This window comes from Cibotium barometz, chromosome 37, assembly GCF_041138505.1.
Source record: "Cibotium barometz isolate CiBa-2024 chromosome 37, ASM4113850v1, whole genome shotgun sequence".
Taxonomy (NCBI): Eukaryota; Viridiplantae; Streptophyta; class Polypodiopsida; order Cyatheales; family Cibotiaceae; genus Cibotium; species Cibotium barometz.
This window is the reverse complement of record NC_141082.1, coordinates 6,888,947-6,912,995: the sequence shown is the minus strand read 5'-3', so window position 1 is coordinate 6,912,995 and position 24,049 is coordinate 6,888,947. Positions and strand designations below refer to the sequence as shown.

The 24,049-nt window shown below is 40.0% G+C and overlaps 2 protein-coding genes and 1 long non-coding RNA gene across 3 annotated transcripts; all 3 read right to left on the bottom strand.

Moving 5' to 3' along the window:
* Positions 1-6,201: 6,201 nt before the first annotated feature.
* Positions 6,202-7,118, bottom strand: LOC147616875 (uncharacterized). The gene is made up of 2 exons (XR_015262302.1): positions 6,706-7,118; positions 6,202-6,608 (listed from the first exon to the last, which is right to left on the bottom strand). It is a non-coding gene; the product is annotated as an uncharacterized LOC147616875 (long non-coding RNA).
* A 9,157-nt stretch (positions 7,119-16,275) lies between these two features.
* LOC147616874 (secreted RxLR effector protein 78-like) lies at positions 16,276-16,734 on the bottom strand. The gene has a single exon (XM_086776282.1). The coding sequence runs from the start codon at positions 16,732-16,734 to the stop codon at positions 16,276-16,278; it is 459 nt and encodes a 152-aa protein (XP_086632408.1).
* Positions 16,735-17,106: 372 nt separating this feature from the next.
* LOC147616873 (uncharacterized) lies at positions 17,107-18,201 on the bottom strand. The gene has a single exon (XM_086776281.1). The coding sequence runs from the start codon at positions 18,199-18,201 to the stop codon at positions 17,107-17,109; it is 1,095 nt and encodes a 364-aa protein (XP_086632407.1).
* Positions 18,202-24,049: the final 5,848 nt, after the last annotated feature.

Sequence of the window (24,049 nt, the reverse complement as noted above, 5' to 3'; positions counted from 1 at the left end):
GTGCAAGGCCATTGGATGTCATACATTCAGATGTATGGGGACCGACCAAGACTGCAACAATTGCAGGTTGCAGGTACTATGTTACATTCATCGATGACCATACTAGGAAAGTGTGGGTTTATTTCATGAAGGATAAAAGTGAGGTGTTTGCTCACTTTCAGAGGTTTAAAGCCTTGGTCGAGAAGGAAAAAGTCATGCAAATAAAATGCCTAAGATCAAATGGTGGGGGAGAATATTTCTCTAATGAGTTTAGAGATTTCCTGAGAAAGCAGGGAATCAAGAGGCAGTTTACGTGCAGGTACACTCCACAATAAAATGGTGTTGCAGAAAGGAAAAACAAGCACATTACAGAAGTGGCAGGTATACTCCACAATAAAATGATGTTGCAGAAAGGAAAAACAGGCACATTGCAGAAGTGGCAGGTATTGTGGAGTGTACCTGCAGTTTACGTGCAGGATACACTCCACAATAAAATGGTGTTGCAGAAAGGAAAAACAGGCACATTGCAGAAGTGGCACGTGCCTTGATGGCTGAAAAGAATATGCCACATTAATTTTGGGCAGAAGTAAGAGCAACTGCTGTGTACATTATGAACAGGACACCCACTACAATTGTTCAATGGTATGAGTCCTGAACAGAAGTTTACAGGCATAAGACCGGATGTGTCTCACTTAAAAGTGTTTGGGTGTATTGCATATATACATGTTCTTGATGAAGTGAGAATAAAGTTGGAATCCAACGGCAGAGAAATGCATCTTCATTGGTTATGTTGTGGAGCAAAAAGGTTATAGATGCTATAACCCTATCACTCGTGAGATGCAAGTAAGCAGAGATGTTGTCTTCGATGAGATGAGTAGCTGGTATGCACCAATAGTGAAGGTAACAGAAGATGTAGATGTAAGAAGTGTTGATGTTGCACCAATAGTGAAGGTAACAGAAGATGTAGATGTAAGAAGTGTTGATGTTGCACCACATGAAGCAATCACAGGTGCTGAGTGAACCTGGGGAGTCCTTGAGCAGTGGATCTAATGTTAGCCCATGGTCAGGCAGGTTGAGGAATGATGCAGGTACACATGATCACGAAAAGGGAAGGAAAAGTAGATCAACCTTTTGTGCCTGATCTGTCAGCATGTCACTCATATGTGGATGGTGACTCTAGTGGCTTTGAGCAGAGCCTTGATGAGGAGCTTGGCATTCTATTTGTGGTTACTCCTGGTGTAAGGAGAACCAGGGCTGTTTTGAGGACACCTGGCAGTGATCCAGGTGTATGTAGGTCTATGAGGGATAGATACCCTATTGACAGGTTGAGATATGATGGATATATAGCCCATCATTATGCTTACATGGTAAAAGCCATACAGGAGGTTGAGCCCACTTGCTTTAAGCAGGCAATTGGAAATAAGAAATGGGAAGATGCCATGGATGAGGAGATGGCAGCATTGGATGCAAATGCAACATGGGAGTTAGTGCCTTTGCCTAAGGAAAAGAAGATGTAAGTGGTTGTATAAAATCAAGCACAATGTTGATGGTTCAGTGAGCAGGTACAAGGCAAGATTGGTTGCCAAGGGCTATGCGCAGACTTATGGCATAGACTATGAGGAGATATTCAGGAGGCCGGTTGCAAGAATGGCAACCGTGAGAGCTGTCATTGCTATGGCTACAGTGAAGGGTTGGTCTTTACATTAAATGGATGTAAAGAATGCTTTCTTGCATGGTGATTTGCAAGAAGAAGTGTACATGATGCAGCCACCAGGTTATGAGAGTGATGCACATCCAGATTTTGTGTGCAGGTTTCGCAAAGCCTTGTATGGCTTGAAGAAGCAGGCACCCAAAGCATGGTCAAACAAGATCGGGGAGTATCTTCTTACCATTGGATTTTAGATATGCAATGTAGATTTTTCACTATATGTGAAAAAGACAGATAGAGGGATCGTGCTATTAGTCATCTATGTGGATGACTTGATTATCACTGGTGATAGTGATGTAGACATACATGATGTTAGGATGCTTTTGAAGCAGAAGTTTGAGATGAAGGATTTGGGTGAGCTGCGGTATTTCTTGGGCATAGAGGTGGTGAGATCACCTCATGGCATTTTTCTATTTTGCAGAGGCAGTATGGCTTGGACATGTTGTCCAAGTATGGTATGACAGGCTGTAAGCCTATTTCAGTGCCATTGGAGTAGAACACAAAGCTTTCCGCGACGCAAATACAGGTGAGCTTTTGGAGGACCCCACTACATGCATGTGCATAGTGGGTAGTTTGATCTACATGACCATTATTACAAGGCCAGACTTGAGCTATGCTGTTGGACTTGTGAGTCAGTTTATGCAGGCCCTAGGAAGCCACACTTGGATGCAACTAGACGGATCCTCAGGTACATAAAGTCCACAGTTGATTATGAACTTTTCTATGAGGCTGGTACTACAAAGATACAGTTGCATGGGTACATAGATGCTAATTGGGCTGGTAGTATTACAGACAGGAGATCTACTAGTGGTTTTATGTTCTCATTTGGGAGTACTGCTGTGAGTTGGATCAGTAAGAAGCAGCCAACAGTTGCCTTATCGAGTACAGAGGAAGAGTAAGGGGTGCTACTATGACAGCTTGTGAGGTAGCTTGGTTTCATATCAACCATCAAGCTCTTCATTTTGTCCCAATATCAATCTAGATAAACATCTTGGCCAAAATTTGTAGATTTGCCAGCTATTGTCTTTCTTGTCCCGAAGGCTGAAACACCCTAGGAACTAGCCCGCGTAACCCCTACTCCACACACTTTTCAAAGCTAAAAGGTTTAGTTTTTAAAGTTATAAAAAAATCAAATTTGAAGCCTAGTTATTTAAGCATTCTAGCTTTTAATCATGCTCAAATTTAAAGCTTGTGGAGTTAAGATTAAATTGGCCAAAAACCTCAAGCATAATTCTTATGCGAGGGTGTTAAATAGCTTATGTAGATATATACTTTTATTTCACTTATGAAAGCATAAGTTAAGACTTACTAAAACCAAAAGATGGTGGAACAATTAGGATAATTTTCCATCATGTGACTCTAAGACAAAACCTATTAGAAACTTTCCTTTAGACTTGTATGTTAATTGGAAAATTATGACCATAGGGTTGTCTTCTTCAAGTTTGAGAGACACATGCCGTATATGCCTTATAAGGATACTCTTACAAGATTTAATAAAATTATGCCATAGATTTTATCCATTTTCAAAATATATATATATATATATATATTCAATTTGACATTAGTCTAGTTTGTGGCGAGTTAAATCATAGGGGGACAGTCTCGAACAGAACTATTCAAGGATGAACTAGTGATGTTCCATTTTGGCATCTTTGTTTGAGTTTTTCTTATCTATCTTTGGCCTCTTTTTGGGCTTCCCTTTGAAAATCCTTCTTTTGTTTAATCTTCCCTTGGGCTTCATGAATTCCCATAAGTTGTTCTTGACTTAAGGGCCCATAGTAATGGCAGAGCTACGGCTCCATTTGGACACCTTCGAGAGTTTCTAAGCACACTGCACCGCTCTTGGAGAATTTAGCCACTTTGAAGTCCATGATGTTTCCTTTTTGGATATTATACATCAAGACTAAGTTACACACAAGAAATTTATGTTTCTTCATGTTGGCATTAAACCAATACTTCCTTCTGCACTTCTCTATCTAGGATCCCACTACTACATATAATCTTGCTTTGTCCAACTTTTTCGGCTCAACTAATCGTTTAGACAGATCATGTCTGTCAAGATTGGCTTCTTTTGCTACCCTTAGTGTAGGGATCAACATTTCAATACGGGCGATAGAATCTACACCATAAACGCAGAAAGTTGTTATCCTAATTACAGGTTTATAAGTTGTATGATAAAGCCCAAAGAATAGTTGAAAGTTTTTTCTCCTAGTCTGTACACAAGGCTTCAACTATCATTATGAGGATTGAGCAAAGAACCTTGTTAGTACTTTTAGCTTATCCATTTGCTTATGGATAATAAGGTGTTGACTTCCTATGGATTACCATAAATTCATCCAATAAGAATGCCACTACCTCATTTAGGAAGTGTGTGCCTCAGTCATAACTAACAATATCCAATAGATAACCAAATATGGTGATGATATATTTTCACAAAGAAATCTTGTCGTCGATCTCCCATCAGTATTCACTATTGTCTCGGCTTCCATCCATTTGGTATAATAGCATGTGGTCACAATGCTGTACGCGAGCTTGGGTATGGTGAGTGGTAGGACTAATGGGTCCTACAAAATCTATGCCCCATTTAGCAAAAGGTTGTAAGGATATAATGGAAGTCATGGGCATACTGTCTTTGTTTCGAGTCACTAAAAATCTTTGGCACACATTACATCTTTTTACAAATTCTGATGCATCATCAAAGAGAGTAGGCCACCACATACCAGCCTATAAAATCCTTTGTGCTGTGATTTTGGGTTGCACTCAAATATGGCTAAATTTGTGGGAATTGAGAAAGAAGAGGAATGAAAAATTAAGCTCGCATCATTGTGCTTACATATGCTGGAGGATAACAACTTTGTACGTAAACTAGGTCTACTACATTGTGGTGCAAAGCCACAACCTAATGTCTATAGGTCCCAACTCTAGCATAATGAAATTTCCTTGCATCGAGTAATCGAGTGCAAGGCTTATGGTAGTGAACGAGTAAAACATAGAAGCAACCACATTCTCCCCATCTTCCACTTGAACTCCATGGCATGTAAAATCTCTATGGGCTGGAATTTTAGATTTTGGATAGATTTGGAGTAGATAAAGCTATTTGTACTCCCTGAATCCACCAAAATATGGGCCATCCTTCCATTGATAGTGCCTTGGAGTCTCAAAGTAGTCGCTCCCTTACATCCTGCAAGCAAATCATGAGTTATAGCATAAACATGGGTTGTTTTGCCACCATGATCAAATGAAAACTCTCTATCATCCATAGAGGCTCTTCTGCCACTTCCTCATGACAATCCACATAGGCATCCCATCATTTTCACCTGTCATTCTCTCATGCTCACATTAGGTTTCTTTCCCTTGAAAACATACTCCTTGCTCCACTTTTCTCCACACGTGAAGCGTAGCCCTTTACTCCCCTCAACTCGTAAGTCCTTGAAGAGTCCAATTACCTTGACTTGTTGGGAGTAAATGCGGGCTTCTTATCCTGATTAAGGGGCTTCTTTTGACCATCAAATTGAGCATGAAAGTTGCTAACCCTTGGCTGTCCAGCCCCATACACCGTTGGAAATTTTGGGTATGGAAGAGGGTGTTGTATGAAAAAGGGTCTTCCCATTATTCCATGTGGTAGTAGTGAATGGTTATTGGAAGCTCTCATTGGCTGAAATTTGTGGAAACCTCTTGTATTTTGGCTCGTATAGCTCCGCAAGTCTCATTGCTTCCTTCAAAAACTCGGAGGTGTTTGAACACTCACATCCGCTTTGATAAGAGGATCCAACCCATGAATGGACTTCCTCAATCTCATACCATCATTAATCCCCTCCACAAACATCGAAAGCTTCAAGAAGCTCTCAATGTAGTCTTTGACCATCTCACCCTTTTGAGTAAGCTCATACCATTGTTCCATGTACCTATGAAGCACTAAGGGTGAAATGCCATGCTTATCTCTCTTTTCAACTCTTCCCGAGAGTGAAGAGTGAGGTGTGTTCTCTCCCATAGTTGTATTTTGAGGTGTGTTCTCTCCCATAGTTATCTCTCTTTTCAACTCTTCCCAAGAGTGAAGAGTGAGGTGTGTTCTCTCCCATAGTTGTATTTTGATGGGCTTTATGCCTGTTTTCGACAGTAAAATACTTGCAAATTTTAAAATACCCGTTCAAAATAAATAACACTAAAATACAGAAAAAACCTGCTATATTTTACCAAACCCGTCAATTTTGAAGGACAAGGGTGTCGTCAAACACTACTAACTAGCAGTGACTAAGCCCCCTTTACATAAAAGCAGCAGCATGGCCGTGCACTGCGTGCTGTAGCCTGTCACCCCTGCTAAAAATTAACACAGAAGAATCTTTTGCGTTAAATATAGGTCTAGAGTGTAGGCCCTGTACTGCCAGAGATTCGAGAACGTGCGCGCCTGCCTTGCCTTAATTAGACATCGAAAGTCAGATCGCATCGGGATTAAGTTTGAATTTTTTAAACTTCAAACGCGTACTAACTTATTATGGGTTAAGACAAAATACTAATCCACAAATTATCCAACAAACTTCGAGTTGAAAGCTACAACACAACAGAGAGAAAGTTGTACACAAAGCTCAGCCCAACAATCTATCAAACTCTGCTATAGCTAACAAGCAGATTGAAATCTGCTAGAATCCCTAATTGGGCACCTGCGTTTGATTCTCGCCTGAGCTGCTGGATTTGTCATCTCCCTTCTGCGCCTGCTTCTTCTTTGATGATGATGGAGCTGGTGGGAAGCTCATGGGATTACTATCGTCCCTTCTGTCTCTAACAAAGAGGGGCCTGTGGAGATACTTGGGCTCTTCAATGATGTCAAGAGTGTCCAGCTTCACGCAAGAGCATCGGTCCAGGGAGATGAAGAAAGCTGCATAGATGCCGGAGCTCACCCAACAAGCCATTCTCTCCAACATGCCTGTGTCACTACAAGTATTACTTCTGCTACCATTGCGCATGAGAGAAGCTCTGGACTTTTGCACCATCTTGATTACAACTTAACAATACTCACACACCTGTTACAGACGTGTGTAGTTTGAGCTATGGCTTTCACCACCATCAGGTTTTCTGATTGGTTTTTCTCATATTCTCAGTGGTTCTTAAAACCTTAAGAAAACCTAGCCCCCATCCAAAAGCTAGAAGCCAAGGGCCAAAACGAAAAGATCATTACCTGTTGTGACCACGCTTGGTCTCTCCTTTCCCCATATCCTAGTAGGTCTTTTAATAAGTCCTTTGCACATTGTGGCCCACATCATACATACATCACACTAGAAGCCACCACGACATGGATGCCCATAAATGGACATTAGGCATTAGGTAGCACCTTTTCATTAACATTATAAAGTGGCTTTTTAAACACAATTTAACAAAATAATATAACATTTACTTGGTCATGACCCATGAGGCTAAGCTTTTTTCTCTCCCAATGAGTCGACGGCCACCATTTTAGCTTAATCGAAATTTCACAGAATTTGTAAAGTGGTCCCATTACCAGATCACCCAAAGTCCACTCCAAAAACATTGAAATCACAATTGCTCCTCTCAATCCCAACCATTAAAATTAAACCTAATTGTCCTCCATAGTTCAAGTTCTTTGTGCTATATGCTAGGTTGCCCTCTATTATTATACATGTATGACGTAAGCAAGTCTTTAGTTCACACATCATGTGCAAACATGGTCATATAATACCATTATACATATAAATGACTAAGAGTACATCTAAAAGCACCTTTGAAGCCTTGACCAAAAAGTAATGGTTCGAATTGAATCCTTGTAATTGCCTTAAAAAAAGTAGCAATTTATTCGAGTTATAGTACTTAAATGTTAAAAGAATCCTCTATTATTTTAGAACCACTTTAAATCAAACATATGAATTTTAAGGCACCCATATAAGCATGTGACCTCAACCTTCTTTGTATTAGAAAGAAACATCTTAATCATAAACTTAATGGTTTTCGCTTTTGTAAGCCTGAAAATATTAGCATGAAATTCACAAAAACTAATATGTGCTCCAATAATGTAGCTCATAACGATGATGGGATCAACCTCACAAATGCCACTCTTACTTTTACCAAACCAACTTATGTGGGATAAACTCAGATTATAAATTATCACTTAATTAAAATACCAATAGGGTGAATGTAATTGGATAAGATGGAGCTTGAAAGATGTAACATCACATGCATTATATTTAGATTCTTGTTTTACATCACATAACGTAGTCATGAACTTAAGAATCCTCAAACTATGTCTCCTACTTTTATAAGGAAACTTCCACACAAAACCAAGCACTTCAATCATGCATGGTCCCCCCAAATAAGAACCCTCTTCTAGTGAGTAACAAATGTCACCAATTGAGATTAGCTAGTGTCAATACGAATACATGGTTCTCTTCTAGTGTGGCTAGCTAATGTCACCCATTGATATTAGCTATTACCAATAAGTATACATGGTCCCCCAATAAGAATCCTCTTCTAGTGATTAGTCGATGTCACCTAACAAGATTAGGTAGTTCCACCCACAACTTTGACTATTTAAAGAAAAAGAGTACGTATACCATTTTATAAAACAAGGGTATGCGAATTCCTAAAGAAAAAGTGTGTTGATTAATCAAAATCATCTCTCAAATAAAAATTTTGTACACTTGATTCTGTGGCCAATAAAAGTGTGATGTGGTGTGATGTGATATCTTGTCACTTTAACAAAAAAAGGTTTGACCCCATATGTTAGGTTGTATGTTTAATGGCAAGTTAAATGCAATGTGTTCAATCACTTGTACTCATAAATGAACTCATATATGGACTCTAAATACAAACTAAATTGAAAAGTTTGAGTAATGAATTGCATCAAAAACTCTTGGGCAAATGGTTCCTTTTGTCTAAGAACTTTGATAAAGTATATTTTATAATACATGTCTTTTGCATGGTGACCACATCTATATGCTATTCTAACTTCATCCAAGATAGGAGTATATGTGCGATAATTGTTCCTATAGTATATTAGAGACACTTTAAAATATCAAGATTTTTTTCTACCAATTTGCAATCATTTTCAAGAAAATTATGGCTATTGAAACAAAAAGTCCAATAGTAAGTTCTCCCAACCTAAAACAGGGAAACCTTAAGATAGTCTACTAAGTCTAACAAAAGAAAAATTTCCTACTCGTCAATACCTCGACTGTGTAAAGATGCGAGGATGCAACTAATAGGTAAGACCTAGTTGGGGGAGTGTGGTCTCCTAAATGACTCTTAAAATCAAATCACATAGAGTGATTTAAAACAAATGTGGGGGAGAGGGAGAGCTTCAAACCCTAGCAAGCAAACACACACACACAAGAGAGAGCAAGACACAAGAGAGAGATGGATAGCTGAATTTTCTTCTATCTTCTTCTTCTCTACTCAACCAACATAACATAAAGATAAGAGTACATACTATATGGGTTAGTACTCAACTACTACAACATACTATATGGGTTAGTACTACTACAACATACAAGGGTCGGTCCATAATGTGAACCCAACTAAATGAGCTGGCGCTATAACTATGCAGTCTCTAGTAATCCAAAATGGTTGTCACACAGCCTGTCATCCCACTAGCCGCATATCACCCATAATCTCACCAATCATGCCAGTGCTGTGGATGTGGAAGCTATCACCCAAGCGAGTCATCAATGTCCGTCCTTCCGCGTAGCACTAGTTGAGCTCGATATCTCAACACTCCTCCTTGAGCTCAACTCCACACACTGCACTCCAAGTAAGCTCCTAAACCTAGGTTCTCTGTTTCCAATGCCTTCATGACCATATACCAGATGTCAGCCACCTGATCCTCTATGCTGACATATACCAGATCTACATCTCCTGCTAGAACCTTCTCCCACAAAGTGATAATGCACCTCAATGTGCTTCGTTTTCTAGCATGATATACTAGGTTATTGGCCAATTGTATGCTGCTCATGTTGTCACAATATATGACAACTTCCCTATTCATGGGCTCTCCCATGTCACCCAGTAGCTTCTGAAACCAAGCTACCTCACAAGCTGTCATAGTAGCACCCCTTACTCTTCCTCTGTACTTGATAAGGCAACTGTTTCTTACTGATCCAACTCATAGCAGTACTCCCAAATGAGAACATAAAACCACTAGTAGATCTCCTGTCTGTAATACTACCAGCCCAATTAGCATCTGTGTACCCATGCAATTGTATCTTTGTAGTACCAGCCTCATAGAAAAGTTCATAATCAACTGTGGACTTTATGTACCTGAGGATCCGTCTAGTTGCATCCAAGTGTGGCTTCCTAGGGGCCTGCATAAACTGACTCACAAGTCCAACATCATAGCTCAAGTCTGGCCTTGTAATGGTCATGTAGATCAAACTACCCACTATGCACATGTATGTAGTGGGGTCCTCCAAAAACTCACCTGTATCTGCGGAAAGCTTTATGTTATGCTCCAATGGCACTGAAATAGGCTTACAGTCTGTCATACCATACTTGGACAACATGTCCAAGCCATACTGCCTCTGTAATAGAAAAATGCCATGAGGTGATCTCACCACGTCTATGCCCAAGAAATACTGCAGCTCACCCAAATCCTTCATCTCAAACTTCTGCTAGAGTTATGGCATAGTTATAGAGCCAACTCATGTAGTCAAGTTCACATTATAGATCGACCACTTTGTATGTTGTAGGAGAGTACTTTCCCTTTATGTATTTACTCTTATCTTTTAGTTAAATAGTTGTAGAGAAGAGAAAAAGATAGAAGAAAATTCATGCTCTAAAATAGTTAAATAGTTAAATAGTTGTAGAGAAGAGAAAAAGATAGAAGAAAATTCATGCTCTAAAATATATTATATGTGCCAGGGATCAAGAAGAACTTGTTCTCTGTCTCTGCCATTACTAAGGTTGGCTTAGTGGCAATAACATACAATGGTTAGTCCATAGTGTAAACTTGACTATATGAGCTGGTGCTATAACTATGCCGTACCATGCCAGTGGCATAAGTGTGGAAGCTATCACTCAGGCGGGTCATCAATGTTTGCAGCACTAGTTGAGATCGATATCTCAACACTCCTCCTCGAGTGCAACTCCACACACTACACTCTAAGAATGACATCACTTCTTACTCGCATCTCACGTGGTAGGGTTATAACATCTATAACGTTTTTGCTCCAAAGCATAACCAATAAAGATGAATTTCTCTGTCTTGGATCTAACTTTTTTCTCACTTCATCAGGAACATGCACATATATTGTGTACCCAAACACTTTCAAGTGAGACACATCTAGTTTTATACCTATAAACTTCTATTCAAGCATCATACCATGAACAATTGTAGTGGGAATCCTGTTCATTATAGAGTACATAGTAGTTGCAACTACTTCTGTCCAAAAATAATGTGGCATATTCTTTTCAAACATCAAGGCACATGCCACTTTTGCAATATGCCTATTTTTTCTTTCTGCAACACCATTCTATTACAGAGTGTGCTTGCATGTAAACTCTCTTGATTCCCAGATTTCTTAAGAAATCAGTAAACTCATTGAAGAAATACTCTCCCTCACCATCTAATTTTAATCATTTTATTTGGATGCCTTTTTCTTTCTCGACCAATGCTTTAAATCTCTGAAAGTGAGCAAACACCTCACTTTTCTCCTTCATGAAATAAATCCACACTTTCCTATTGTGATCATCAATGAATATAACATAATATCTGCAACCTGTAATTGTTTGCAATCTTTGTCGGTCCCCATATATCTGAATGTATAACACCTAAATTGGGAACATTCTCTCTGATTGCAATGGAGAGTCTTGAGCGTCTTGAATGGTATGTACTCTTTGTCAATCCCATTAAGGCACACGCTCACTAAATTATCATCTTCCACTAATTACAATGCCCTTGATCTTTAAAGCATACTTATCAATAGACATGCTTTTCTCTACAGTTTCCTTGCCTTTGTGTTAGTTTGGAACATCTACACTAGGTTCTGCCATGCAACTACTGGAGTGTTGGCATCATGTATGTGTCCTATCATTGTGTTTGTGACATTGATTGAAAGCCAATACATGACTTTCCTTGCACCCTGGTTCTAGTCCTTGAATGCCTTTACATGTGTTGGTGTTACATTCTCTTTAGGAAACTCTGGAGGCTCCTCATTGTCTCCTTCAACATAGTCCCAAAATCCTTTACCCATTAGGAAATTGGTTACTTTGAACTTTCAAGCATGGAAGTTATTTTTGTTTAGCTTCTCACTAACAATTTGATTAATTCTATCAGATATGTTTGCCTGCAACAACCAGAAAACTACAAACAGACAATTTCTATATGCAACCTATAACACAACAATATCTTCTATGACTGTCATCTCGCAAAGCGGTACTTTAGCACAATCTATATGTCACTAGATGTGATCAGAGTACATGTACATATACCCAAGATCAACATTACATGTGTAAACACTATTTGCCTGTAGAGCAACCACAAAACTACAAACATATAATTTTTGTATGCAAGCTGTAACACACTGTAACACAACAGTATCTTTTATGGTTATGCAAGCGGTATTGTGTATGTCACCATATGTGACCAGAGTACATGTACATACACCCAAGATCATAAATTCATGTCCAAACATTGTTTGCACTTCAAAAATGCACTATTGCGAGTAGAGACAGTTCTCAACCAGGACTTCCACCAAAATTTCCCATAGCTACCAAAAACAGTTTGCAGCGATCAAACGGAGACCAAAACATGACTACAATGTGATTTAGACTATAAAATTACTTGCACCATGCAAGCACCTCCAACCCTGCAAAGAAAGCTCCTCAATTAGAGATATGTATAGCTCTCGGAGCTACCCAAGTGGTGCTGAATCTAAGCAAGAAGAGGAAGAGATGATGATGCTCTTACCCGTGTACCACTTCCTTGCTTACTTTTTTCTTGCCTCTTGCTTTCCTCCTTAGCTCTCACATGAACTGGAGCTCTGATACCATAAAGAGAATGCAGGTTAAAGGGAGGTCTTAAGTTCCTTATACAAGCGAGCACACACACACACACACACACAAGAGAGAGCAAGACACACAAGAGAGATGGGTGGTTGCATTTTCTTCTATCTTCTTCTCTTCTCTGCAACCATATAACTAAAAAGATAAGAGTACATACCATAAGGGAAAGTACTCTCCTACAATAACATACAATGGTCAGTCCATAGTGTGAATTCAACTATATGAGTTGGTGCTATAACTATGCCATAACTCTAGTACTCAAAAGTGGCTCTCACATAGCCTGCCATCCACACTGGTGGCATACAATCATAATCTCACCAATCATGCCAATGGCATAAGTGTGGAAGCTATCACCCAATCGTTTCATCAATGTTCATAGCCCTAGTTGAGCTCGATATCTCAACAACAATGATCTGGTATGGTTGGCTCTTGATAAGAAGTTTGTGCTTCTCCTTGGGGCTCATTGCTTTCGCGAAACGAGTTATGCTCAGTAGCACCACAGTATCTTCGTACCAAGTAGGAGTGGCATCCATTGGAAACAACATGCTATCTATAAGGTCATCATAAATGCCACTAGGTGGCTCACCACACTAGTGACTCCTGAAAGGTGATTGGTGTCAAAAGTATGGAGAGTATGCACAACAACGGAAGCAATAGTCGATGGCGAGAGAGCATATGAGAGGGAGCAAGAACACAAGATGTATAGAAAGCTTCTATATTACCTTATATTTTAGCCACCCCAAAGTTGGCTTGACCTTCTCCTTTGTGAATGTCTTGATTGTGTTGTGTTACAAAAAGTGAGGCGCCCTGTCCTTTATATAGGGTCCACCAAGGGCTAGGGTTGGGCCAACCCTAGATCCCTTTTCCACCCACATGCCCACTTTATTTGGGGTGTATTCACACCTACATGACCTCTTTCTCTCACCCTTTATCACTTGTAGATCATATATTTCAACACCCCCTCTCAATGCCACCATGGGACAAGCCAAACATGGAGCAAGGTTAGCATTGGATATACAAGAACAAAACGAACCCCTCTCAACCATAGGTAGATGACAAGGTAGGTAGCCTTTATAAATAAATTAGGCTTTTACAAAAGTGATGAGATATAGAAAATGTGTTTCACTCCCAATGCTAGCAAACATGCTTCGCTCTTCAACTAGAAGATTATGTGAGGAACTTGCAAAATTCTCCTTAACCTTAGTAACATCTTTGGTACCATCTCTTCCATAGTGGCTTTGTGCACCACCCTTGTTGCTCTTTTTCTTTGATGAAACCATCTTCTTGCAAAAGACAATCTTGAAGTGGGATTTGGATGTACCATTCTTCATTACATTGGCTTCATTGGTTGCATCTTCGTGCCTCTCCAAGCCTTTCTCGTGGTAGACACGTTTCATGTGTACATGTCTCCCTCTAATCATGCTAGCTTCCTCAGTATATCTGCCACATAGATCAACACATGGCTGCCACCCATGTTTTAATACCTTATGCATGTGCTTCTTTCTTCCACCTTCCACTTCATCATGATGCAAAAATACATACACCAATGTGAGCATTGATTTAGGGGAGGACTTACCACTTGTTTATCAACACAAGGGCATTGTCTAACTCCATTACAATATGGTAGGATGATTTCCATGCACATGATTTCATTAAAAAAAAATGATCGGATTTCATGCTTGATGCGTTGATTTGTTTGGTTTCATAAATTGTGCGTACCAGCTTTTCCCTCTTTTCGTGAGTGTGACTTTCAAAAGGCATAGAGTGCTTTGATGAGCAACACATCCTTGGAGATGACGGCCTCTCTCGTCTTCCACAATTCCTGAATTTGCTATGTTATCTGATCCACTTGCTTTCCTTTAGCTTTTTCCTGCAGCAGCCGATGAAGCTTGGAGTCCATGTCTTTCAACCTTCTTTGTATGCATCTTTCACCTACATGAATCAAGTTCTCTTTCGGCCTGAAATTGTTAGTATGCATACTATTAAAAATCGAATTAAGTCTATTTAACCATAAGCACCATAACATTTCGGTTCTCAGGACAGCCCATAGTTCCAAGGTGCACCCGATGCCTTCTCCAAGTAACAAGTTTTTCCAGCCAAGGGTGTAGCCATTCCATAGCTGAATGCATTTGGCCAATGACTCGAAATATTTCTTTGCAATGGGACAATGCATGAAAATGTGCAGGTCAGCCTCCACCTCCTTGCATCTGTGGCACTTCCCATCCCCTATGTTAAGTCTGAAGGCTGTAAGCTGGGTCCAAATAGCTTTGCACATGACCAACCAAGCTAGGCATGCTTTTTTTAGTTCCACATACTTATTCCATAGCTTGTCAAACAGACAATACCATTGCACTCTGTCTAGAAGGATTCCCCATCTCTTGTTTAGTGTGCAATGGATAGGATCCGTCCTCTGTTTGGGGGGAATAGGGACAAGTCCTTTTTTATTCTTCCATTGGAAAGCTTTGTGCGCTGGCATATCTTTAATCGAAAGCAGCCAAGTGTCCAATTGGTGCCATAATCTGATTCTTATCCCAATAAGGTCTAATTCTGCATATGAGACATTATAATCTCTGATCAGATCAGCTCTGGACATCCAGGCATTGATGTCTCTATCCCAAATATCCCACCAACAACATATTCCTTTCCTGTGCATTCTCAAAGCCGCTTCAGCTTGGGCATTATCAATTGGGGGGGGGAGGGGAATGCTTGGCCACCGGATAGAGTCTCTCCCATGTATCCCCCATGTGTAGCTAGGCTTCTCAGACAGGATAAGGTCAGTCTTGATAGCATTCTAGGTGGACCAAAGTGAATGGACCAATTGGCTGCCAACAATTAGTTTCACCAAGTATTTGCTCGCCATAATTGTGAGCAGGGGGAGCTTCTTCCACTTGGGGAATTGTTTAAGTTGGAATTGTTCCAACTTCCTAGTGATCAACCAGGCCCAGTCTTCAGAGGGGTAGAGAAAGCTTCTCAGCACCCACTTGGCAGGCATTCTATTAGAGCCAGATTGGACACGTCTTTGATTCCAAGGCCCCCTTTACCTGTATCCAAACAGCACCATTCCCACCTGACTTTAGGGATTTTCCTAATCCAGGGGTCCCCCCCCATAGGTAGTTCCTGCAAAGCCTTATGAACTACAGTAGATCAGAGTCTGGCGGTCTGCAATAGCTAAGAAAGTAGATGATAGAAGGGATAATGAAGTGGTTAATTACCATCTTTCTACCCCCAACTTTAAATGCAATTTCTGCCATCTGGTAAGTTTCTCTTCCACCTTGTTTAGCACCCACATCCATCTTTGCTTCAGGGTGACCTTGAATCCTATGAGAATGCCCAATAATCTGAAAATTACTCCCTCTTCCAAGACTTTGCAGCCAGCTTTAATCAGCCAATCAGGAGGAATGTCAATAAGGGACCTGATACCTGTTTTTTTATGGTTAATGTGACTGAGCCAGAAGCCCTGCAGTAAATGTCCAAGCACTACCAAAAGCACTTTATACTTATCTCAGTATTGGCAACCATGGCATTAGTATCATGAGCAAACATTTGGGTGCATAGCTGTTTATTGTTGGGTAGAGAGATACCGTTCATTTCCCCTTGTCCATCCTATCTTTAATCAGCCAGTTCAGACCCTCTGCAGCAATAGCATATAGGAGGGGAGCTAGAGGGCAGCCTTGTCTGATAGATTTGGTTAGAGAGAATGTATCAGAGAGCACACCATTGACGTTCACCCTAGCCGTGGCATTCCCAAAAAGAGTACTCACCATCTGGATGAAGTGCTGACCTGCACCCGTGTGTTTAAGGGATTCTAGAACATAATGCCAATCGAGCCTATCATAGGCTTTATCAAAGTCAATTTTGAAGAAGATGTAGTCCTGTTCAGATTCTTCTGCATACTCCATACCCTCCCACAAGGTGATAATGGCATCTAGAATGTACCTTCCTTTGATGAATCCCTTCTGCTCCTGTCTGATCCAATTCTTTAGATGACTAGATAGTCTCAGCGCAAGGGCCTTGGCAAATATTTTGTAGGCACAGTTTAACATGGTAATCGGTCTCCAATTGATTAAGTCATTCTTCTCCCCTTTCTTATGGATAAGTTTTATCCACCCTTCATTGATCGGGCGAGGCAACACCCCAAAAGAGAGCCTCCTGCCACACCGCCAGCAGAGTAAGGGAGACAGCAAGAGATCCTTGAATGTCTTGTATAATTCAGCGGGCATGCCATCAATCCCCGGGCTTTTCCTTACCTTTAGGCAATCTATGGCCTTGCCAATCTCTTCCTTAAAGATATTGTTTTCTAGCTCTTTAGCAAGTGAGTCAGGTATGGTTGGCTTCCTAGCCTGCCCTATGAGAGCTATGCATTTGAGTTGGTCATTGGTCACTCCTCCCCCTTTATTAAATATATTGTTAAAGTACTAGAAGACTCTTGATCTTTTCCCTTCCTCAGAAGTGTTATCCAGATAGTTGGGATCATGTAGTGTAGGGATTGCATCCTTACATTGTTTGACTTTTAGCATTTTGAACATCTCAGGAGTGGGAAGGTCAGCTTTTCCAGCCCACCAATCTCTAAAGAAAAGAAGGGCCTGCTTCTGGGTTACCTCCTCTTCTCTCCTAATTTCAGCCCTAGTGCCAAGAATGGCTTCTTGAATAGCCGCATCTTCCTTATTGGCTACAGTTTCCAGTTCTTTTAGTTTCAGATATAGCAGATCTCTTCTGTTTTTCCTAATTCTGGTTACCTCTTTCCTAATGCAGATCAAAAGAGCTTGGGTAGATTTGATGGCCAGACTCCAAGCCCTCACCGGGGTAATGCCACAACTGAAGAATTCAGTCCAGATTCTTTTGACTTCCTCCTGCACAATAGGCATTTTGAATAGGGCAGGATCCATGTGGAACCATTGATTAGAGACCTTTTTGTCATGGTTGTCCAACACTAATATCATGGGGTAATGATCAGAGAGGCAAGTAGAGATGTCAGTTCTACATTCACATCTAATGTAGGAGTTACCGAGGGTTTTGCTAATGTATCCTCTATCCAATCTTGCTTTCCTGATCAATTCCCCATGGGCATAGTTCTGCCACGTGAAGTCTCCCGTATTCCCCACGTCACATAGCTCAAAGTGATCCGCAGTGCGCTGCCAAGCTAGGAGCTCTGTCCCTTTAATGACTTGTCCCAGCCCTCTTAATCTGTCATTTCTGGATTCTACCATATTGAAGTCTCCCATTAGAATGATAGGATCCGGGACGCTTCTCACTGTACCCCAAGTTCTGATTCTGCTCGCTTGAGGACCTCCAGAATAAATCCCAATTAAGGAGAAGGTTGTCATTTCAAATGCAGCCCATTGATCAAACATATCAATCCTCACGTCTTTCAGATCATTCTGATGGTCCACATGCATCCCCACAGCCACTCCTCCAGATCCCTGACAGTGTGTTGTGTAGATCCAGATGTGCTCTTTAGAGATGTTGAGCAACCTTTTTTCAAGCTCATCTCCGCTAACTTTGACTTCCATTAGGGGAAGGTTGAGGTCTATAGGGGCCCTTTAAGATGCCATGTGATTAAAAGGTTATTAAGGAAAAGGGCCAATCATGTGATGCCATGTATACAAAAATGTTGGGTGATTAAAGGTGGTCAAAAGATTCTCTAGAAGATGCCTTTTTGTACTTTTCATTCCCAAAAAGTGGGGGGAAAAGTTTTTGAAATTTCGGACATCCATAACTTCTACATATGAGCTCAAAATTTGTTAGAGATTAGAGATCCAGAATCTACTCGCTGAGCTCTTTCCATAGATATGTCACATGATATGGTTTTGCCCACTCAATTTTAAATTCAATTTTGGAGAGAAACTTTAAAATTCAAACTTCTAGCCATTTGAAGAATAAGAAGGTATCTAAAGTCAAAGAAACTTAACATTTTAACAAAAAGTCATTAAAATCATAATATGGCAGCTTAAAGGGCCCCTATAGACCTCAACCTTCCCCTAATTGGCAAGTCAAATCTTCCTTGTTTCCTTAGCCATTGTTTCACTAGTTGGACTTTTGAAAGGTCAGTCAACCCCGTGACATTCAAAGTGGTGCATCTCATTTGCTCTTTTTCTGGGAGTTGACCTTTTTAGGTGTCCCACTTTTGATGCTGCTTGAGGTGTGGTGGAACCCACTTGAGCATGCATTCTTTTCAATTCCTTGACTATCTCCATTTCTTTGGGCAAGCCATTTTCTGTATCAGACACAGATTGCTCAATCCTATCTTGCTCATCTTCCAACAGGCCAGCCGTCATTGTGAGGGGCAGGAGCACTTGGTCATGGTCCATTTGATTTGTTTCGGCCACAATTCTAGATCTATCCAACAGCATGGATTGACTGATCTCTTGGGAGCTAACCGAATCATCCGGGTCAGATATGCTATCTAATAAGGCAAAGGAGTTGGCAAATGCCCTCTGGTTTCCCGCCCTATTATGTCTAAAGGTCTTCTTCCTATTGGGCACAGTAAACTTTTCTCCCTTTTCTTTTGATGTAGAGGGAACAAGGGGAGAAGGCACTGTAGTATTCTTATTCATTCCAGTAGGCTGAGCTTGGTTGATGGTGGCTAGGGGAAGATTAGGGGCACTAGTGGCACTCAAATTGGGGTATTTTGAGGGACACTCTCTGATAACATGTCCTTGCTTTCCACAATGGAAGCATGTGTTGGGTAGGTGTTTGTATAGAATGCTTTGCTGGATGTTGTACTCACCGCAATTGATTTCAATCTCATCAATAAGGGGCCTATCTAGATCCACTTCCACAAGGACCCGAGGATGCCAAGCCGGGTTGTAATCATTCTTGGGTCTCATGCCTAGCACTTTCCCTATAGGGGAGATAATTTTTTTTAGCCAAGGGTACAAGTAGAAGGGCAGGTTAGGAAGCTCCACCCACACCGGGCAAGCTGAGGGTTTAGGACCTTGAGGGTTAAAGTTCTTGGACCAACTGAAAAAACAGAATGGGATGTTCCTGTACATCCATTGCCCTGAACCTAGGACCTTAAGGGCCATATTTGGGTCCTTGAATAGAAAGAGGTAGTATCCATTTAGGGGAGGGCTTGGATGATCTCTACCTCAATACCAATGGAAGTCCAGTTATCTTTGACCCACCCCTAAGGAAATCTACTGGTGGTCTTGGCCCAAACATTAACCCAACTAAACAATGGGCTGTGTAATCAGTTTCCACCGAATGAACCAGCTCAGGAGGAAGACAAACCACAAGATTAGTGGAAGAGGGTTTACCTGATGTGTCCATTACCTTAGCTGGAGCTTGCTTGTTGATTTGAGCCTCTTCTTCGACTTGTTTCTGCAGCAACAACAAATTTAACTCTTCCACTCGGGCTCTGGAGTCTTCCAATTGTTTTTTGGTATCCATGAAGTCTTCTAAAACCTGCTCATACTTTAGCATGGTTTCTCTAATGCCATCCATGGCCGGGGGCCAATGTAGGAAATTTTTTGAAACACGCTCCTCGGCCTCTCTAGCACCTCAACTCGTAAGTTCAAACTCTCTCTCTCTCTCTCTCTCTCTCTCTCTCTCTCTCTCAGGCCATGCTATTTTATAATTCTTTTTTTTTTATAGGGGATACGGTGGTCAGCCTCCTCGCGCTTTGCTTCAAGGTTTGTGCTGGTCAGCCTCCTCACGCTCTTCTTCAAGTTTTTATTAATGGTGGTCGCCTGACGTGCTACTGTTGTTGCTGGTGGTAAGTTTCCTCTCGCTCTTTCTTACTGTCTCATTCCCAAGAGAAGGTGGCAGCGTGCATGTAGACAGAGAAGGCGATGATATGCATGGTTAGACAAAGAAGGCGACAACAAAAAAAAAAGTTGATTTTTGAATAGCTATGCTCTTAGGCTCGCGAGCTCTATTCATTAAGGTTTATTCTATATAACTAAATCTTTTCCCATGGCTTTACGCAAACATGAGTGATTAAAGCATTATGAATCATTCATTTCATAAAGAATCTCACAAGACTTATGTAGTGTGTAATGCATTCTATATTTGATATTAATGCTTATGGATATGCTTATGCATAAGACATATACATATGTATTATGTTCTATGCTTTACCATGATGCATGATGCTAATACCTAAAACCAAATATGGAATGCATAAGTTGTTTGCATATGAACATGTCTTTTACATGAGAGTAATGCAATGGATAAGGTATACATGTGGATTATGTTTTCTCCACAAACATGTGCATTGCATTAGCTTGATATATAATGCTTACACATAGCCTTATGCCTAAGGCACAGACATGGATTATGCTTTTTGCACAAACATGTGCATTATCTTGATACATAATGCTTACACATAGTTAATGCATTATGTAATAATCTTATCCATGAAGCTTAAAAATTAAGCTTAAGCACAAGTCTTAATGTTTATACTTAATCTGGTGATCGAGAGAGAGAGAGAGAGAGAGAGAGAGAGCACATCCAAACATTCTCTATTTCTCTTTCAATCTCATCAAGTGTGTTACCACATCTAAATAGTTTATAATATTGGTGTGCTTGGCTACCTAAGCTAGAAACATTCCATTTATTAGACTATTGCCTTTGAGATTGTAGAGAGAGTTCTAGAGAGATTATAATGGGTCTTAGAGAATTTATAAACTATAGTAACCTTCGAGAATAGTTCCTTTATAACATGAGAAACATTCTTTAAAAAAATCTAAAAAAACATGATTTTGCCAATTATACATTAAATATAGAGAAGCATACATGTGTATCTATGATAGTTTTCTAGGAGGAATCTACATGTATATAGGTAGGTTTCTAGGGTTAGTTATATGTTGGCAAAGATATAAAGAGATATTTGTAGAGCCTTAAGATATTAATTTTAGATTTCAGCAAATGGAGATTCAGAATGATAACAACCACTCAAGAGCTATGGTTGCGAAGGATTGTTCCAATGAAGAAGTAGCTTTGTCTACTCCACCTGAGTTGATGAATGTTCGAGCTGCAAAACACCTTGCTAGGTCAAGGTCTCCATCTGGACAACCAAACTCTAAACGTCTACAAAATATTGTGGCCATATACAAGCGTACTGAGAAAAATCAGGTTGCTTGCCAAGGAGTACTTAGATGTTCTTTGGGATGAGATCTGTGGAAGTGGCAGCCAAAGGGGAGATACACTAAGAGACAAGTTATCTCATCATCTCCATCGTGTTCTTGATAGTAATGATCGCATGGAGGCTAACCAACTAGACATGATTTCTTTCATGGAGAATATGCATGTTGAAATTGGGGAACATCTAGGTGGATGTAATGGGCAACGTAAAGAACGAGTGGATTCTCTAAAAGAACAAGTACGTACTCTAGGCTTGGAGGTATTGAGTCTTAAGATATCTGTTAATCGACTCAATGCTATTATGAAAAAGATGAGCCGCATGTTAGAAGCCCAGGTAGTTGCCTGGAGATTTTGTTTGAGTAATGATGTTTTTAAGGGACAAATTGTATTGCAACTTTTAGATTTGGCTCTTCCTTTTGGAGATATTTATGAATTTTTTATTTTCTCAAATTCCCAATCTTCTCTCTTCTATTTTGTTCCCTCACACTTTTTTTATTATGTCTCAACTTCTATTTCCTCTCTCTATTTCTCTCACTATCTATCTATCTCTGTCATTATATATATTATTACCCTTTATCTCTATAAGAGATGGATTGTATATGTTATGCTCACTTATCTATGTAGGAGATGGTTTGTATATGTTATACTCACATATGTATTAAAAACTTCTCTAAGAATTACATTGTTATTGAGCTGAGTCTATCTGGGAGCAGGGTCTCATGTGTGATAATGGCTGTTGAAGTAGAATATTATATTGTTGTTTGAAGTTAAGAATGTTAAAAAAGAAAGTTAGTGTTCGTTATTTTGTGTTTCAAAGGAGATTGAAGATGGTTAGGATCTATATATACTTGAATTTGAACCAAGTTCATTGGCTTCGAGTTTTGGATGCAACATGTGTGTCTTGTCGTAATCATTCAAGGACAAGGACTTGCATTTGAAAAAAAATGTTGCTAATTTAATGAATTACCTTAATGAAAATGAAATTGGGACATTTGGAAGGGTTGAAAATGAGGAGAAACATAGAGGAATCCATGGTGGAATCCACTTACTTACAAGAAAAAGAGCAATGCGGCCAATGCTACAGTACTTCAAGAACTTATCAATGAACATCCACAGAGAGATATGGAACGAGAATCTTTTTAATTTGATTTAAACAAGCTACCTGTATAATAATATTCGTTCTATTTGTTGTGTTGTTGGTGATGTGAAAGATATTAAATCTGAATGTCACTCTATAAGGCGTGTGTTTTCATTTCCTCGAAATGTTAAGCACCCAGCAACTATGGTGGTGTATTCTGGAGATTGCACTCTTCACTCATTATTAGGAGCCCTTACTTATAAGTGCCATTTTTGTAATGCACTAATTTGGAAATGTGAGGCATCAAGAAAGTTAAGACAATATGTGGGCAAACACTGCTGTGGAAGTGGAATGTCTCTTTACTACCTTTGGAAAATCCACCTCCTGCATTAGCTGAGTTGCTACTTGGTAACGATAATGCAAGTAAGGATTATAGAAAGTATATACACTCTTACAATAATTCCTTGGCATTTGTTTCACTGGGGGCTCACTTGGATAATCAGTTCACTAGGGGGGGAGAAGTATTTGATTTTCGAATCCATGGTACTACCTATTAATGAAACACGAGATGCGGCTCCTCGATTTGCCCAACTATATGTGTATGATACAGAGCATGAATTAGAGAATAGACTTCATGGGATTCCTTGTTTCATAATGTACTTGAGAGGTTGCAAACAATAATGTATAGATATAATCCGTATGCATGTGCACTTCGTACAATGAGAGAAATGTTGCAATCAAGCCCACATGCAGATTTGAGAATGGTCATCACCCACTAAAGCGCGATCAACTTCAAGGCAATACTTGGTTCCTATAGGAAGTGAGGTAGCAGTTATCATGCCGGGTCAAGGATATGATTTACATATGGGGCATAGAGATATTCAAATAGTATCCTGCAAAGGTGCTATAAAATAAAATATCTAACCTTCACCATTCGTATATGCCTCTATTATATGTTCTTCTATTTCCTCAAGGCGAGGATGGTTGGCATGTTGAAATTCCACTCAATGGTAGGAATAGACAAGGTTCAAATGAGGAGACAAAGACCGTAACTCAATGGCAATATTATGCATATAGACTACAGATAAGGGCACCTGAATCAACATACCATACATCATCCTTACATGTTGCTACATCATTTCTAGACAGCATTAACTATATGTTGCATAACAAACAACCTCTCATGTCACGTAGGC